Source organism: Rhodnius prolixus, unplaced genomic scaffold, assembly GCF_049639745.1.
Source record: "Rhodnius prolixus isolate KJV_2025 unplaced genomic scaffold, Rpr scaffold_9, whole genome shotgun sequence".
Taxonomy (NCBI): Eukaryota; Metazoa; Arthropoda; class Insecta; order Hemiptera; family Reduviidae; genus Rhodnius; species Rhodnius prolixus.
In genome coordinates this window covers 29,606,129-29,625,152 of record NW_027411604.1, presented here as the reverse complement: position 1 = coordinate 29,625,152, position 19,024 = coordinate 29,606,129, and the positions used below count along the sequence as shown (strand labels likewise).

The following is a 19,024-nucleotide window of genomic DNA, read 5'->3' as shown; positions in this document are numbered from 1 at the left end:
TTACTTAAAAAATGGCGACACTATTTGAACGGAACTTTCCTCGCTTAAGCTTTAACTCAATTTGAATATATATATTATTTCAAACGATTTTAAATGCAACATAGCCCACACTATAATCACGCACGCACTTCTTCATAAGGTAAGGCGTCATAAGTCACACTTTATATTATAAAAAGATTTTTATAATTTTTTTTTTTGACAAACATATTTTTTGTACTTCATATTATAAAATAATTTTACTTTTAAGTTTCCAGCAACGTCTTCAAGGAATTCAGAATGAAGATGTGAACATAACTGTACTGCTGATTCAAGGATCCATTACTTTTAGATTTATTGCTCCAGAGACCCTTTTAAAGTTACATTTCCGAAAAATGTTTTAAGCTAAACTGATGTCATATCAGTATTTGGTCAATGTTTAGTTAATAAGAAAATCGTTTAAAAGGAAAAGTATTTGCAGAAATTACTACTTCCGGAAATGCTATTTTCTTTAAACACGGAATTTTAGCAATACATTTAAACCTCTTAATGTCAATATAGGTGATTCCACTAAAGTGGTACTGCAGAATTTCCCTTACGACTCGCTCTTCCAGATGAGCCCTTAATTGATTGAAAACGTTTCAATTAATGAATGTGTCTGGTTTTAAAAAAAATATTAGGGGCTGTTTTCGATGAAATCTCAAATAAGTGAAGAAAACTTAAGTAAAATGGCACTCTTCCTCTTGTGAGATCTTTTTTCTGCTAACTTTACTTCATTAGGTCACTTTCTTTACAATCTACCATTAAATCGTTGAACAATGCTTTAAATTAAAGTTATGAGAAAGAAAATTCCACTAAAAGTACAAGCATGATTATCCATTAGTATTCTTTTAATATTTTCCACGCTATACATATATTTGTTTAAGATATGTTCCATAGTTAAATTGAGTTAGACACTCATTATTCTTATTTATAGTGACTCTTTGTAGAAAATAATATAATTGCAGCCAAAGTCATGCCCAGTTTTGGTGGTCGCCTATTTTCAATGCTTAGTAAAATTGTAATATGCCAGATTGAGTCTTTAGTAAGTTTTATTAGAGTTCTTTCGTCTTCAAGATATCTTTGTCAGGAGCATGATGTGAAGTTATCCTGAAAATGGAACACTAAAAAGGTCGTGCCAAAAAATGAGACCAAATCATTAACTGCGCATTACAAAGGAGTCGTTCAAATTATAAAATCAACAATTCTTTTTAAAGGTATTATTAAGAGGATACTGGATAAATAAATAAAATAATGAAATAGGAAGTAAATGAAATGAACAAGTTCAACAGGAAATTGAAGAAGGGATGTTAGCTATAAAAGTAGAACACACAAACCTGCTTTCGTTTCTAATACATAATGTCTTTACTTCTGTATGTTCTAGTAGTTGGTTTTTGTGTTCACACTCACGGAGAGAAAAGTGGCGAAAAGGTGGAAGAAAGAATTAGTGGTCCATCAGCAACGGGATTTCAAACTAACGTTTCAATTGGTGAATTTCAGAGAGGGCATAACGGAAGTTCTTTTGGTAGAGATTATCACAATCCTTATTATGTTGAAGAAGTATCAGATGAGTCCTACGAAAATGTACTCAAATCAACTGCAGAAGGGCTGACGAGTGACCAACATGAAGAGGATACGATTACAGGCCCATCTGCATTTGGTTTTGATTCGTATGAATCCGTAGGTGAAACAATGAGTGAACAAAACCAACGTCTACTTTCTAATAGTTATGTTTCTAATTACGGCCAAATACCATCGATTAACTCAGAAACGAATTCCAAACTAAAGGTAATTAATGTAGAAAAAAAAATACTAGTTCCTTATCCAGTTACACGTGAGAAAAAAATACCTTACAAAGAGGAAATACCCGTGGATATACTTTATCCAGTACCAGTTCCCAAACCATATCCTGTTACTATAGAGAAAAAGGTTCCGTTTAAAGCGAAAGTTCATGTACCCGTACCATATATTGTGGAGAAAAAAATTCCTTTTAAAATTGAAATACCGGTGAATAAACCTTATCAAGTTTCAGTGCCTAAACCTTATAATGTTTATCTTGAAAAAAAAATTCCACAAACTGAGGTAAAATATGTACCATTTGAGGTAAAAGTTCCCGTAGATAAACCATATCCAGTGCTTGTACCAGTTGTAAAGCATGTACCATACACGATCGAAAAAAGAATACCTATTGAAGTAAAAGTTCCTATAAATAAACCTTATACTGTTGAAATTCTTAAACCATACAAAATCATCGTTGAGAAAAAAGTACCATATATTCTAGAGAAGCATGTGCCTTATGAGATCAAAGTACCGGTTGAAGTACCAATTCCTGTTGTTAAACATGTGCCCATAGTTGTTCCTAAGAAAGCAGACCATTCAAGTATAATTGTGGATGATACTTTCTCTTAAATGTGTTTTAAATGAATGATCATTCGCGGCCTTAGATTATCGCAGCTATAAGGCGAAATGCTGGGAAAAAAAGTTTAATTACATTAATGTTCTGTTAATATGAAGTATGAACTGAAATTATAATGTAAGTAGTTTTAAAACGATGTAATTATTGAAGAATGTAATTATTTAGTACAAATTAAATTAAATTATTATTTAATGAAAAACCTCCTAACTCTGTTTTATTGTCAATTTATTGACATTTTAACGTTTCTAGCAGTTCCTAACAACCATCTCCTCAAAAATATAAAAAATAAAGCCGATTTTTTAAAGCTTAACTGCTAAAGTTTTAAGGTCTTTCTTTGTTCTAAAAGAACTCATAGAGAATAGAGATTTAAAATGCATCTACAAAAAGATGTGGTAAAGTATGTAGAACTTGACCAGCGAAATCGTTGGTAAGTTTCAAACAGCATTTTTGACCAGTTTTTGAACGTAAAGAGAATATAGATTTTAAGCGTCTCCTTTTGGTATAAAAGTTAACTTCATCACAGTTCCCGATGGATTTTCCATAAATGCAGATTTTTACTTCTAATGAAATATCATTTTCTTGGATCCGTTGTCATTTTTTGCAATGGTTATGGCACCTTACTTTGCAGGATAACATTTAATAATTACTTAAATGAAGTTGGAAGTTCAGTGCAAAAGTTTTTTAATTGTAAACTCAAGAAATGGTATCAATCCAACAGCCGCCAAAAAGTCGTCTTACAGTTTATACCAATGGGCTATAATCTCTTAAAAAAAAGGGCTTTAATCAGTATTCAAAGCCAACTGTCTAAAATGCTTGTTAGTCGCAACATTCCCAGAAAAATAGATTTTGCGTATACAATCAATACAAAATGTGAACATTTTAGCACTCTTACATATGTACATAAAAACAAAATGTCGCTGTAAGTTATAAATATAGTCATATATATGCTCGTATTAATAGAAATAGGTGAGACAAGTAAGTAGAAGAATCATACTAATATGATATATCTCACTTATTATTCTGCATTGTGAATATGAACATATTAGGACATCAACTAGTCATTCTTTCCTAGGGAAAGATTTTGAATTTTCTTAAGTCCGAAAAAGATGTTTACTAATTGATTTATGAGAGCAGCCAGCGTAACTCGAAAACGGAAAATCGCAGAAAGTTCAAGATTGATATTTCGTACACTGCTTCTAAGTTGAACCCGGAAATAAGCTTTTATAACCAAATGTACCACTTTACTGAAACTATTTTTCAGTTTTTTCTCGAGCGATTTTCTTAAAATTTAAACGTTTACTCATTGCATATAAAACAGATACATAGTGTTTATTTTACAGCATTTGCTCAAGATACATCTTCTTAAGACAGTTTTTCCTAAAGTTCGCTCTAAAGTAGCAATTTATGTAAATTGTGAAAAAGGAATATAGTGTGTTCACCAGATTTTTATAATGACATATTTATTTTACAAATATACAAATCCAGTAACGCTTATTGTGACTACTATATTAGTAAATTGAATTAAGAATTAGATTTTTAATTTTACATTAAACATATTTATTGTGCACATTATATAACAATATGACATTTTAGTCCAATAAATTCATGCTATCGTTGCGCAATTATTACTACAAATATAAAGACACCTCTTTTTCTAAGCATCTTTTTTTTATTTTAAAAGCTATAAATAGATTTAACAAAACAAAAGAGATAAAATTATAGAAAAATGTAATACTTTAGTGAAAAGGGGGTACAAGCACTAGTGAAAATATTTTAATTTTGATTTTAATTCAACTTATATAATCATTTAGAAAAATTTGCTAAAACGTACGAGTATTTAGATTTTGAATGGAAAAAGTAAAATACTCAATGTTAATTAAAGGTGATGCTTATCACTTTTTACTGGAACATATTTAACTATTGTATATGGTGAAGGCACTTTCACTGGTATTTTGATAGGATAAGGAACTATTTTTGTAACAGGATACGGCACTTTTTTTTCTATAGGTACTGGAAATGGTTTTGTTACAAAAACTGGAACTGGCCTTTCAAAGGGGACTTTGATTTCAATTGGTACCTTCTTCTCAACTGCATACGGTATAGTCTTTACTACAGGAATATGTACAGGTACTGGTCTCTCAACTGGTACTTTCACTGCATAATGAATCTTTTTTTCAACTGGAAGTGGTATTTTTTTCTCTATAAAAACTGGGTAAGGTTTATCTACATGCACTGGATAAGGCTTATTCACAAACACTTTAATCGGTACGGGAATATGTTTTTCAACTGGAAGCGGCTGTGGTACTTTTACCTTTATTGGGTACGGAACTTCCTTTATAACTTCTATAGGATACGGTTTATTTACTGACACAGGTACTGGCCTTTCAATTGGTATTTTTACTGCGTAAGGTACTTTTTTAACTATCTCAACTGGGTAGGGTACAGGCACTTGTTTGACGATAGTTATTGATTTCTCTTCTTTTTTTGATTGTTCCACATGCAAAGGATTAGCTGCGTAACTGTATCTTAATTCCTGGTTACCATGAACTTTATTATTAGAAGTACGAGTGTGTTCTGAAATAGAATCTTGGAAAATGGCATAATCGCTATCAGAATGATTTTCCACTTTACGTTTGATACTACTATTTGTCTTACACGTTACGAGAGGCAATACAAATAAAATAATGAACTTTAGGATAAAATGCATTCCGTTGAATTCGCTAAGCTACCCGGTAAACTGTGAACTTGATGCATACTTCCATTACTTTTCTATAATAGAAAACCCCCACTCAATCAAGTTGATTGAATTGATTTCAACTTTCTAAGGCAAATATGCAATAACAGAACTTATATTAGCAGAAAGATTCTCAGGAATATCTTTAATGTTATTGTATTTTATAATACCCTGGCAACTTATAAAAGTAAATAATTAGCTGATGTTAAGGTAATATAATGCTTAATTGGATCAATGCGTTCAACAATAAGAATTGAACAATTTTAGCTTCGGAATAATTGTGGAATAATTGGTTAGATGTCCAGTGCTGGATAATATAAACCAGTGATTTTATCCGCAGCACGCACTTTTTTTTTTATATATCTTACAGATTTCGGGTTTTCAAGCATCATCAATGGTGGTTTTATCAGTTCGGTGTAGAAAGAGACTTAAACTACGTTTCTGTCGTACTTCACATTATAATTATAATTACCTCAAAAGTTTTCTTCTACTTCCATTATACATCCCTCACCATTGCTAAGCTATTTATGTACACCTTTATTTTGTTATATTTTCAGTAATGAACTAAAATTCTTAATAAAATTTACGATTCTGGGAACTCTAAACCATAAAAAGGTTGTGAGTTATAACAACACAATCAATAACATTTCTCTAGTCAGGACAGATATATTTGATATATTCATCTTCAAACAGTATTAAGTGCATCCTTAGCGATATTATCGTTTTGGAGAAAAAAATGCAGATATTGAAAATTTAAAAAATAACTTTGAATATAATTTGAATGTAGAGAATGATAACCTACTTCTGTTTTAAGTTTAGAAATAGCAAGCCTATTTTAAATATAAATGATGAATCCACAAATTAAGGCTTTCTGAGCCCCAAAAAATTGTATGTACTTATGTGAGCAATCTAGCTTAAAAACGTTAAATTACATAGAACTTTCCTTTGGATGGGCCAATCTAACATTTTCAAAGAAAATTAGCGGTCGAAATTCTAAAACTGGGCTTTAGAAAAATGAGATTTCTCTCATTTTTAAGATTTTCTTGAAAATGGGCCCTACGATTTTTGTACTCACTGCACTGACTTATGTGCACAATTTTTACAGCAATATTTGTCCAGGAAAATTGGGAAAACATTGTCCTTCTGTGGGTAGGGAGTGGGAACTACTTCCATAATTTTGGCAACACGGCGTCCTCGTTAAGACGAATACCATTCTTCTCCCGAAACACTGGCCTGATTTGGTACCTAGTAATTTCATACACCTTCTCTAAAATAGATATACATATATGTACTTGAAAAAAAATAGATAAGATCAGACCGGAAACTTCAGGATCGCGAAGAGTAGGTTTATAGGAAATCGTTAATTTTTATTCTTTTAATTTTTTAAACAAGTGCATTAAAAAAATATATATTAAATATAAAATAAAATTATATCTAAAAAGTTATGTCGAAGAATATAACATAAAGTGAGATAATGTGAAAAAAAAAAATCAATCAAAATACTGTTCTTAATTCTTAAAATAAGAAAAAAGATCCAACATCTTATTTAAAAAAAAGGCACTTTTCTCTCACTTTCATTTTAATTTATTCAAAAATGTTCGAATTCAATATTTAAAGTAATTATTTCATGTTTTTATTTTGTACCGTATTTAATTTCAAAAATATTTCGTGTAAAACTTATTGCATTAATTTAAGAAACAAAAATTAAAGGGTTCCCTTTATTAACGAGACAATATTTATTTAATAAGTAGTCTGTTCTCAATTAAATTACAAATAAAATAAAAATATAGGTTGTTGAGCTTCTCTGTAAAGTGGAATGTTGTTGATAATACATATTTTCAATTGATTGTTACAAAAAATAAAAATAAAATAATAATAATAAAAACAATAATAATAATGACCCAATAGTACAATAATGAACACAATTTTTTTTTAAATATATTTTTTTTTCTTTCTTTACAAAAGTTTTGATATATGTACATATAAATATTAAAATTAAATGTAATGCTTTTCATGTCTTTTTAACATATAAGAAGAAAGTATTAATTTAACACGCACACAAAATATATATAAACCCTATATATATTTAACAAAATAATGAAAAACTAAAAGAAATAACAATTTTTTTTAAATTCAAAAAAAAAGAATAATAAAAAAAGCTTAAAATTATAAAATTATTATTTAATGGACGAATTAAATAATACTTTGTTACAAAATGTATTTATTTCTTACTTAACAGAAAAAAAAATTATATATATTAAAGTACATAAAATAATACATATTATACACTCAATAATGACTGAAACCGGCTTGACTATATTATACTATTAAAAAAATTATTTTATATGTACTCTTCAACTCTGTGTTTTCTTTAGAGACGCAAGGTTCCTTACAGACTTAGCCTATTTCAAAGGATTGCCACAGATTTTATACCAGGCTTCTACCTGTATTCAAAGCAATAATCTTCTGAGCGCATTACATAGTAAAGGTGTGAAACAATGGACTTTTTAAAGCTGCTGGATACAGAGGTATAGAAGGAAGAATGATGAGAATAAACTCGGGATTGGAAATGGACTAAACTAATTTACTAAATAAGGATTATTTGTAACTCTCATTACTCATATCTCCCGAATTATGACAACAAAAAATGAATTATTTTCTAGAGCAAAAGCTTCCAACCATAAGTACATTAGAACCCCATTCTGCAAAAAAGATGTGACTTTTTTTGTATTAATTTAATTCCATAAGTTTGATTATTAATTCAGCAGTATTTTGCAATTTAACACAGCTTGAATTGAAGTAGGATCAGCAGAGTTTCAGGTCGCAGTATAGAAGTTCATCTTTCTGCAGATGATTATTTTTAGGTGTTTTTTTAAAATGATTATTTTTACTTTTAACGAAGAAATAACCTACCCATCTTTACTTTTGGGTTGGCTCTATCTAGTACGTAAAATAAACAACAGAAGAAGAACAAAGATTCTTCGACTATAAAATTGGTTAATTGGTTTTTGTAATGTGATGTTAAGGTAACTCAGAAATTCATGGCAAACAACTTGAAATTTTGAATATGGAATCTGAAAAAAATAATTTGATTTCCCGAAGAACTTTTTCCTAAAGGAAATTTAAGGTAAAACACTAACAATTTTTTAGGAGGACAAGGTTCAATCGTTTCTGGATTTCAGGCAATGGTCGTTCTCTTAAGGCTCACAAGGTCATTCATAATTGTGGGGTGCTAGTTGAACGAGGTATGAGATTAACTGGTTTGGAGACTCAGAAAGTGCACACTGCATAATAATTAAATGTGGGCGTGCTTTTTGAAAGACATTTATATAATATTTGGAGTGACTGTGAGGAAAAGTGAAATAATTCTGTAATAAAAAAGTAGATGTGGGCTTGTTTATTAAACTGTGTATTGTTTTAATCAGTTAAGCGTGGAATTTAGTAAAAACTCCCCCACAGTGTGCGGAATTAAAATCAGACAATGACGTGTATACACATCGAACGCAGGGCAAACAACCAAAAGTTTACAATGTCGTAATAGTCACTGCAAGCACATTTTCTGCCATCTCTGGGGCTTGAGAGCATTCTGTGCTCATTCAAAATCTTGCACCGCTTCAAGTATGCATTCCCTAGTTAACTAGGGACGCAAGAGCTTTTACAAGGAATAAAAGAGCTTTGAATTCTGTGCAAAATGAAATCATGCTCTAACTGAGATCTGAACCTCTATCTCTAATGCGGAGACCAAACATGAACCAACCACTTATCATTTCGCTGACTCCCTCCACCCCCTCCGTATAAAATACTCAGCAGTTCTGTTGGTAAGATAAAAGAAACATCCCACCAAATAATATTCTTATTGTATTTTATTAAAATTTCGAGTTTTTATCGTTAATGGCAATTTTATATTTTTCACACGTCATACACGCTTAACTGGTTAAATGGTTTCATCCCACTTATTAACTGCAAAACCAGATTTATAAAATAGGTTTTACTGACTCAAATTTAAATTTTCTAAGATTGCCTTGCACCTAGGGTTGCTTGTCCTAAACTGCAGTTCAATTAAGACTGCTGCCAAATTACAAAATGTTCTTTACTGAGTAATAAGGAGCGCGTTTGGCCTTGGCAATAATCAAAAGTGGGCAAAAGTTTTAAAATTCATTTTTAAATGTAATCACCAAGTAATATATTGCAACTAAAACGAAAATTTATTAATCCCTTATATACACAGTAAGAAATATACGTTTAACGTGAGAGATATGTTCCAGAAAACTCATGCATTAAGTAAAACATCGTTAAGCGAGATCATAAAAGTAAAAAGAGGCAAAAGTGAAGCAGAATAGAGAGCACACACATTCCTAGAGCATCATTAGTAATAAACGTCTTTAATTGCTAAGATAGATTGGAATCCTTCAGGAATTTTCTACTGAATAATGAAGAATTTTTAAATATCACCACAAAGGATCACTTTATGAAAAGTTTTGACAACATTGGGAAGCCTCGTTTTTCATTAATTCCCCTTAAGTTTTGTTTTTTCTGTATTCGCTCAGCGAATCACTGTCAATAGTTTGTTCTAAATGGTTGCTCACTGATTAAACGATTTTGTTTTTCAATTTTATGACAATGTACTACAAAGATATACTCACCCCAGAAGATTAATATTTTTGGAAGATATTCTTTATATGAATTTATTTATTATTAATTTTTAGAGGTAATCTGCATAAGTTATAACAAATGAAATAAAGTTAATAAAACATTAATGCATAAAGCAGAATGTTTAGAATTTAAAAATTGGTTTATAAAAAGGTATACATTTTTACAATGAGATTCAAACATAGATCAAAATGATATTCGTTGAAATATTTAAAAGTCTCTAAGCATTCTATTTATTTATATTTAATTACTTTTATAGTGTCTTTAAGTCTTCAGATCAAGGCTTCTGGTTTTTTTTGAGATATTTAAAACTTAATCCTATCTCAGAGAATTTTATATTAGGCACTAGAGCGTAAAAGTTATGTTTAAAAGTGCGTTGAATTGTTTTACGGTAAATTTTTTTTCTTTAATCTATTTACAATTAATTACTGTTAAAATATTCAATAATATCAACTCAATGCACTATTGTGTGCAAATGGGTGTATGTTTGAAAAATTAAGATAAATTAAGGTACTCAGAAAAGCTAAATAAACCATTCTTTTTTCTTTTGTACTTGATGGCCGGTTGTGGACTCAATGACCGCTTCATCTGGATCTAAAGCCAGCTCAGCACCTCTATCTTCTTGAGTCAGGTATTCGCCTTTATGGCGAGCAATGTATCGTGCCACCACCAAGCCTATTATTAATAGTATTAACAGGATCACTCCAACAATCCCTGTAAAATAGCAATAAGACCAAAATTTGCAGTTTCATTTTCTCATACATGTGTCGCGTAAGACTTTAAAATCTCAACAATGCTAACAGCACTTGTTATATTACTTGGATGTGTATTAGAAAGTAATAAAAACTCCCACAACTGCATGAAGAAAAATCGTGTGAGTTGGCTCAATGATTTTTTTTTCCCAATCTCTTACTGGCTTATTATCTAATAATTACACAAATATTTTTGTTTTTTTATCATAACGTGTAAAACTGTAAAAAGAGTTTTTAAATTACCTCCTACTATGGCAGATTCCGTGTCTCTATAAATTTCTCTGAGCTTTTCTTCATCAATATCTGGAGGAGGTCTTGTTTCAATAATATCTGGGGGATGTGTGACAGGTTCGACACCACAAAAATCTTCCGTTAAAGCTCCTGCCAAAACAAGAGTGACATAAAAGAACTTTCCTCTATTCATGCTTGTTATTACAAATACAATATTATGTAAATTCTGGAATTTTTATCCTAAAACCCATGCAATTATCTTTTTCTAACGACAAAAATTATTAAAATTAGAAACAAATATTACCTGATAGAGACACAACATTAGATGGCCCATCTTCCTGGAATAAAAGTTTTAGCGGATAGATATCATCAAATTCAACTCTCGACACACATCCAATAAAACCTTCAGACATTGATTCATTTCGTCCAATATACATATATTCTATATTATTAAACTGAGCATCTGCTGACTCTTTCACATTAAAATGGAATTCTTTGGGCTCGTAATTATCAACCTAAAAAAGTTAAATGAATGAAAATCAAGTTCAAACTATCTACAGACTACAAGCATAGATTCAAATATTTACTTACAAGCATTACAAGAGTTGCGCCTGCATTTTTTCTTGATATTCTCACATCATGATACTGACCAAGTCCGAAATGTTTATTTGGAAAGATTAATTCTTGTCTTTCAAATCCAAAATCAAATACAATCCTCAGATGACCTATAAATAAACATAATTTATTTAAAATTTCTCTTATATTTATTTGTTGTTAAAAAATTAAAGTGATGCCTATTATTTCTGGTGGCACTACGTTCAATTTCCAAATTAAGTGTCGTGGTCGGAGGCGACTAGCATACGTATTTTACTATTAAATTATCACAATAACTGATAAATATAACACAAAGCTAAGACCTGCAATCGAACACTGACCACATTAAAGCTTTGCGGAAGCGCCTCTAACCAACCTCTATAACAATATATAGTTTAGAACTCAAAAATTTTAAATTATTGAATGCGTGTAAAAAGCAAGGTAAATATTTGTCTCCTTTCAAGAGGCGAAATAGATGGATCCACTAACTTCTTACAACTAATTCAAAATTCCAGATAGTGGGATAAATCTACTTGTAAATAATTATTTTAAGACTTTCATGTTACGTGTTTTGTTTTCTTAACTTTGAAAGATTTCAGTTTTTCATCCATTTTAGTGATAGAATCATCACAATTTGACTGACGTAAAATAAATCCTCAGTCACATTATCTGGAAATGCTTTTGTTTTCACAAGAGCTAATAATTGTTATAATTAATTTAACTTACCACTGTTTGATACTGAAATGGTTAAATACTCCCCAGAAACATTAGAGAAAAATCCTAAAAGAAAACCTTTTGGATTTGTAGTAGTGAATCCAACACGAATATGTTCTTGTAGTGTTGATCTCCAAGAGCCCATGAAGTCGTATTTTATGATGGAGTCGGATCGCAAATTAACTCCAATTTCTACAAATAATCAATAAAACATATTTAGAAAAATTAAGGGAACATTTTTCTACATAGAACAGGGCATTTTGTAACATTAAAAAAAACATCCTAGTACGAGAAAGCACATAATAAATGCTGTTAATAAATTTGTTAGAATAATTGATGTTTATTAAAAAAAACAAAAACAAAAAATTGATGACGTACTCGTATATACATTACTCCAAGAGAGGGCTTACTGAAGGGAGTTTTAATGACTAGGAGGTTAACTAGAGTATAATAATATAATACTAAGTACAGTATAGTAGTATAATAATGAGAGTATAATGAATGGAAGGTACAGTAAATGCTCTTATTTCTTTCTGGCTAAATAATTAATTTTAAAGTTAATATTATTCACATACAATTTCTTTGTTTACGAATAAGTAACTAAAATCGAAAATAGATGAAATTAAAGCTGTTTACAATACTTACCGTCCGCACAAATTGGTCCTTTAAAAGCAGTCCACCTACAATCACACCAGTAGCCGTCATACTTTTCAATACAAGTTCCACCGTTCAGGCAAGGGTTACTTTCACATTTACCAAGGCAACCAACAGAGACACCTAAGATACAGTTTGATTGCTAATTAAATTTTAAACAGCTTTAAAAATTAATAATTTATAATAACATGTTTTTTTATGTTCTTCGGGCATAACCGATATCGTCGATAATACTGCCTAAAACCCTTGAAAGTAAGACCTACCTGTTCCGTTTCCTCGGAACAGAAATTCTAAAATGCACTTCTCTGGTAATGTTCACCTTTTATGTTAAAATAAGAAATATCCTGCTTACCGTAAAGACCTTTTTCTGCATGACTTTTTAAATCTACCACTTCGCCATTAAGCATCAATCCCCTTATACATCCAACATAGCCATCTCGGGAATCCACCGTGGAACCTAGATGAAAATAATAATTTTTGCAACTCAATATTCATATTTGTAATCATTTCATAAAAAAGGAAAACCATAAATATTTTTCTAGTGATTTCTTAACACTTGTGATACCTAAAACCAACGGTGACGTAAGATAGAGAGCTCGCACAGGCCCTGGTGGCTCTCTTACTTCTGATCTCAAGGAATTATCTACAAACATTCTGGCTTCTTTCCTGCGGGAAAATAATCTATTTAGAATTTGGGTTAAATTTAATTATTAAATTAAAAGGAAATATAAAAAATTAAAATTTGAGTTAAATTAGGCCTAACAAAAAAATTAATTAGGAAACTATAGCTTTGAATATTTTCTAATTTCAATTTTAAAAGTAGCGCAAAAATATTATAAATGATATAAAAATCTTAGCTTTATTACATTATCAGCAGATTAATTGCAGGTTATCCCAAATTAATGTGGGGAACCAAACTGCACAATTTATTCAAACATTTAATGGCGTTTCTACCTGTTTCTTTCAATTGACACAGAATGCCAGTTGTTGTCAGCAAGTTTATTTGAGGTTTCAATACTAACTCCTAAAGGACCTCCTCCAGCCTGATATGTAAATTGTAAAGTATCACCATCTGTTAAAGAAATACTTAACTAAAAATCTCGGAATGCTAATTAAGTATTACATTTCCAAAAGTTATATTTTATAAGAAGATAAAAGATTTATTGTGGATTGAATTCAATACAAGAAATAATAAATTCATATTTTTCGATGCCTCACCAATGATAGCTAATTTTATAAAGTCCGATGGCCCTTTACTATGAAGTAACACTGCATTTTTTACAGTAGTTTTAAATTCAAAATATATATCACCACTGTGGCCAATGTCAAATGTAGGAAGTTCAATGGATGCATCAGATATGCGAAACGTTACAGCATTATCAAAAAGTTCTACAGAACAAAAGATAAAATAAAATAATAAGTTAATATAGACATTTCAATTATTTATTTAAAATAAATGATAATTAACATACCATCTCCTTCACAAAGTAAAGGACCTAATCTATAATTGCCTTCCTTTTCGTCCACAGCAGAGCCTGTATCACCAAATCTCAGTTGACGAACTGGCAGTTCTTCTTTGTCTTTAATGTCACCTTCATCTGCTAACCAACTGTCTAAGCCTACGTCAGAAATGTTAAATAACCATAATTTTTTCGCTTAGAGAAAAACTGAAAAATTAAATATAAAAACTGTAGGAACAAAATAAGGATATGGAGGAAAGAAGCAAAGCAGGATATGAGCCCAAATGAGAGGATAACATTTCAACTTGACCGCATTGGACTGAAATTAGTATCTGTGAGCAACCTAAACGCAGACACTGCGTCTTTACGAGGGAATCCTATTTTTGGAACCCAGTAATGGGGCACAGTTCCTTCGGCGATTCCAGCGTACTTTTCATTAACGAAATCGCAACTACTACATTTTATCTCCATCTTGGATCGTTAAATGTAAGAGGGTTCTCTTCTTGCTTCAGCAAAGAGCCTTCCTTGGCAAGATAGCTTGATCGTTTTCATGCAGCCCGGAAATCCATTACAAGTTTGTGTAGTTATTTGCTCTTCAGAATAGATAGAAGTATTCTACACAATATTTTCTGATACCGTGAGACATATTAGGGAAGAGTGCAGAGCGGAAAGCAATTAAAGAGAAAGATCAATTGTAAGTGCAATGACTATTAAGTTTCTCAAAAAGGTAGTAAGAAGGTTAGTAAGAGGAGGAAAGCAAAAGATAGCAATCTGGAAGGGACATCTTACTGAAACTAAAATCATCAATAAGATTTCAGATCATTTCGATTTATTTTGAGACAATAAGAAAAGGGAGCACTAAAGGTTAAAGGTTATAAATTAGAGCAATCCAAACTTGAGGGGTGTTGTTATTTTTTCTTCTAAGAAACATTGCGCTTACCTGAATCACAATTACACCATTTAGTTTGGTCAATGCAATTTCCCATCACACCACAATGACATTTTCGGGAACCTGGCACAGAATTACCCCAATAATCCATTTTTTGGTTATTTCTAGACACCCACCATGCGGAAGGACGAAAATTTTCTTCTGTAGCTATAACAAACAAAGAAAAATTAAAAAATAAATTAATTTTTCAACTGGTTAAAGGTATATGTAATAAACTTTGATTGATTCCTCATAAATTTATTCTGATTAATGCAAATAAAATATGGAACCAGATTTTTCATTTTTTGATTTTTTTTTTTTTTTAACTGTTCCAATATTTTTTTAAACTTTGTACGCACTATATTTTTTTTTTTTTTTTGAGAACTGCTTCACATATAAATGTTTTTAAGCGATTCAAATGTTCTGGAAAAAAATCCGAGATGAAAAAACGCGTTTTCACCAGAAGAGTTGATTATATATTTTTCTTTAAGGTTTCAAAAGTTGAACATTTTTATTTTGAAACTGACCCTATTTTATTTCTAATAATAAAATTTTAAAGAAGACTATAATATAATAATTGCTTGTTTGTAAACAAAAAAAAAAGTTATCGACAAAGAAACAAGTCACAATTTTTAATTTTGCTTTTTTTCAAAGTCCAATTTTCGAAAGTTATTTTCAACGAAAATTGCTGTTAAGCACAACTGAGAATGAAAAAAACAAAAAAATTGAGCATTTTTGTGTATGAAATAGAAATATCTTAAAAACTAAAATAATCGCAGGAAAATCCATTCTGGTGATCAAAGACGGATTTACCAACATATTTCACTTAACTCCATTGTCAGACATTGACCGCTACTCAAAACTTTTTCGGTTGCCACAAGAAAAAATTATTATACTTACAAGGTGAGTTAAAAAGTTTTGACTGGCGACAAGTGTAAGAAATATACTGTGAACAAGTTGTACTTCTGTTAGTTAATGCTTCTAATTGCTTATAACTAGCCTCATAAATAATATCTTGCTTGTAACTGCCAGGTTCTTGATAACCATCCACAGATGCTTCTTCACTGGAATGACGCACTTCGGTAATAGTGGTGCCATCACCTATAAAACATATAAATTATAGTAAATAGAAGGCTCTTCTTAGCCTTAAAATTCGCATAATTCAAATAATTACAATATTCATATAATTTATCGTAAATATTGATTATTACCTCTGAAATGACACGTGACAGGAAAAGGTTCTAGCGGTCCACTACCGTCGATGTCAATAATTTCTTTCACAATCTCTCCAGCAGGTCCAGAATTTCTTAGAGCCAAACATGAAACTTGATTCACAGCTAAAAATACAAAAGAAACAACACAAATCATAAAAGTGCTGCAACAACGTTTAGAAAAACGTAATTGGACGTTAAGCCCAGCCAGAAAATATAAGCGATTACTTTAATGGTTTGGAAATACCGATGGATTTATTTATTTGTGTAAAATTGACTAAATGCTTACGTGAATGACAAACTGCTCCAGCATATCCAGTATTTTCGCAATGACAAAAGAATTCATAAGATGATTGTGAACAGATTCCTCCATGTTCACAAGGATTTGGGTTACATCTATCAGTCATCTGACAGGAATCAAAAACTATTTCACCTTTACAGCAATATTCCTGCAAAATAAATTAATAAATAAAAGTAATTTATTCAGAAATATGAATGTATGAATTAAAAAATATATATATAAGTACCTCAGGTTTCCAATCTGTAGGTAATTTGTAATTACCGTCAATACTAATTAGACGCATACACCCCACAAATCCAGGGATATCTTCTGTACCTCCTGGAAGTAAGTAAAAACCAACAGCAATAAGTAAATAATTAATTATAAAATAAGAAAAATTTATTTTAGGCAACAATCCTAGTACGCGGAAAGAAGTTAGGAAAATCGACAGAAAAAAATTAAACATTTCCCGTTTCTTTTGGAATCACAAAGCACTTTTAACGGACATCATAATGCGTATGGCGATATTTATGGTTGATGATGATTTACAGTGATGAAGCCTCTTGTTATGGAAACACTAGCATGAGCTTATACTTCCACAGAACACAACTTATGACAGAAACTAATTAAAAAACTACCCGTCTTAAGTTGATTGTAATCATAAGCAATATAATATTGAAATTTATGCTCCTAATTTGCGTTTGAATTATTAATTTATAATAACTTTAATCTAGAATAAAAAGAGAAGTACCTGCGACAAAATAGTACGCTCCCGTTGTAATTGAAAGCAGCCTAGTAGTTCTCATAGGTCTTCCGTTCAAGGTTAACACAAGAGAATTTTCACTCATTGTTAGCATACATTGATGCCACCTACCATCATCAAATCTTTCATCATAATTATCTAAAACAGTTTTTGGATTTCCTTGTGTTTCTAACAATACTTTTACTTTCCCCTTTTCAAGGAATAACTGTAAAATATAAATATGAAAATTGAATAAAAATAAATTTTGCAACCATATTTACAAAAAAAAAAAAAACCATAATGCTTACGGTAACTTGTCCACCACTTAGAAATCTGTGATACAATAGTACTCCAGTTTCTTCATACGTCCTAAACGAAAATGAAATATTCAAAGTATTGACTCCTTCATAGCCTTTTAATTTTGCATGAGATGCTGATGAGGTGAAAGTAATCGGTATTATTGGAGGTTCCTGAAAATGTTGATGAATAAATTAGTAATTAAATAATAAGCACAAAAGTATTAACAAAATAAAAATAAATTGTTAAAAAACTAGAGTGTATCTATATAGGATAGGAATCCTTTGTTCAAAACTCTGTTTCAATTCAATAATTGTAAACATAAAAAGTAGTTAGTACCTCCGAAACGAACTTCTTTGTCTACTGCTTCCCTTAAAGCATAAATTTAAACAAATGGAAGTAGATAACATTAACAAAATTAATTTATTTAACCTATTCCACTTTTTTGAAAAGGATTCTTTTTCCCAAAATCCGAAAATATCTTCACTTAGAATTTGTCAGTTTTAAAAACAGGAGATTTAAATTGTAATAATTTACATTATATGACAAAATTTAAATACATTTTATTTAGATTCAATCTTCAGATTTCGTAACAGAATCCTTTCTACCAAAATCTATTTTATTATTCGGAAATAATTTGTTTACTTTTCTTAGTCTGTTATACTCGATCAATTTCTAATAAACCCTAATTTTGGAGCTGAAATCTTCATCTTTCTGATGGTGTTTCTAAATGGAGAAGCAAAAACATAGTAGCATGGATATGGCTGCATCCACCGGTCCAATGGTTTAAATTATATGAAAGATAATGTATTTGTGATTAAAATGGATTTACTTACAGGGCAAGAGTATATTGTGTTAAACTTTTGATATTTTTTCATGAGCCATTCATCTCCAGAATCGTATGCTTCTTTTATATCATAAATAACGTTGCTAGAATTTATATAAAGATTTTCTAAACAACCAGTAAAATTTTGCGTGACTAAAAGTCCATCTTGTATGTTAGGTACGCCTCCTATAAAAATCTTTCAACACAATTTACCAAAAATGAGTTAAGTTAAACATGTACAAAAATAGAAAAAATAATAATATTTCATAAGGATATGAATTAATTTCGCATTAAAAATCTTACTTCTCTGTTGAGATTTAGTCTTGTAAACTCTCCTTTAATATTACCATGTATCATAACTCGGTCAACTGAGAACAGCATATCTTTTCGATTTCTTGATATAACCACATCGTGCCAAATATTATCATCTAGGAGACTCCCAACAGACAAACTTGTTGGAATACGTGAACCTACGCAGTTATAAATAACAAGGTTTATAGAAGAATATATATTAAACAAA

The 19,024-nt window shown here is 30.5% G+C and overlaps 3 protein-coding genes across 6 annotated transcripts in view; 1 reads left to right on the top strand and 2 right to left on the bottom strand.

The window, feature by feature from the left end:
- Positions 1–37: 37 nt before the first annotated feature.
- LOC141454199 (uncharacterized) lies at positions 38–2,630 on the top strand. The gene has a single exon (XM_074128169.1). The coding sequence runs from the start codon at positions 1,375–1,377 to the stop codon at positions 2,422–2,424; it is 1,050 nt and encodes a 349-aa protein (XP_073984270.1). The 5' UTR covers positions 38–1,374; the 3' UTR covers positions 2,425–2,630.
- A 1,098-nt stretch (positions 2,631–3,728) lies between these two features.
- LOC141454201 (uncharacterized) lies at positions 3,729–7,059 on the bottom strand. The gene has a single exon (XM_074128171.1). It carries the CDS (start codon positions 5,136–5,138, stop codon positions 4,308–4,310), a length of 831 nt encoding a protein of 276 aa, XP_073984272.1. The 5' UTR covers positions 5,139–7,059; the 3' UTR covers positions 3,729–4,307.
- Positions 7,060–7,530: 471 nt separating this feature from the next.
- The window catches only part of Nrx-IV (neurexin-4), a 25,529-nt gene continuing 14,035 nt past the window's right edge, over positions 7,531–19,024 (bottom strand). For all 4 annotated transcript variants that reach the window (XM_074128144.1, XM_074128143.1, XM_074128145.1 and 1 more), the window contains exons 6-25: positions 18,808–18,974; positions 18,515–18,700; positions 17,690–17,851; positions 17,391–17,607; positions 16,887–16,978; positions 16,649–16,808; positions 16,360–16,485; positions 16,049–16,249; positions 15,161–15,316; positions 14,233–14,379; positions 13,979–14,149; positions 13,715–13,832; positions 13,326–13,426; positions 13,113–13,217; positions 12,752–12,883; positions 12,119–12,298; positions 11,390–11,523; positions 11,103–11,313; positions 10,811–10,948; positions 7,531–10,529 (exon numbers count right to left, since the gene is read on the bottom strand). In XM_074128144.1, coding sequence (XP_073984245.1) covers positions 10,339–10,529; positions 10,811–10,948; positions 11,103–11,313; positions 11,390–11,523; positions 12,119–12,298; positions 12,752–12,883; positions 13,113–13,217; positions 13,326–13,426; positions 13,715–13,832; positions 13,979–14,149; positions 14,233–14,379; positions 15,161–15,316; positions 16,049–16,249; positions 16,360–16,485; positions 16,649–16,808; positions 16,887–16,978; positions 17,391–17,607; positions 17,690–17,851; positions 18,515–18,700; positions 18,808–18,974 — 3,095 coding nt within the window. In that variant the 3' untranslated portion in view covers positions 7,531–10,338. The remainder of the gene's footprint in view (positions 10,530–10,810; positions 10,949–11,102; positions 11,314–11,389; positions 11,524–12,118; positions 12,299–12,751; positions 12,884–13,112; positions 13,218–13,325; positions 13,427–13,714; positions 13,833–13,978; positions 14,150–14,232; positions 14,380–15,160; positions 15,317–16,048; positions 16,250–16,359; positions 16,486–16,648; positions 16,809–16,886; positions 16,979–17,390; positions 17,608–17,689; positions 17,852–18,514; positions 18,701–18,807; positions 18,975–19,024) is intronic.

What these genes read in the sequence shown, in the direction of transcription:
- LOC141454199 (XM_074128169.1), top strand. Translation starts at nt 1,375, where the DNA reads ATGTCTTTACTTCTGTATGTTCTAGTAGTTGGTTTTTGTGTTCACACT.
- LOC141454201 (XM_074128171.1), bottom strand. Translation starts at nt 5,138, where the DNA reads ATGCATTTTATCCTAAAGTTCATTATTTTATTTGTATTGCCTCTCGTA.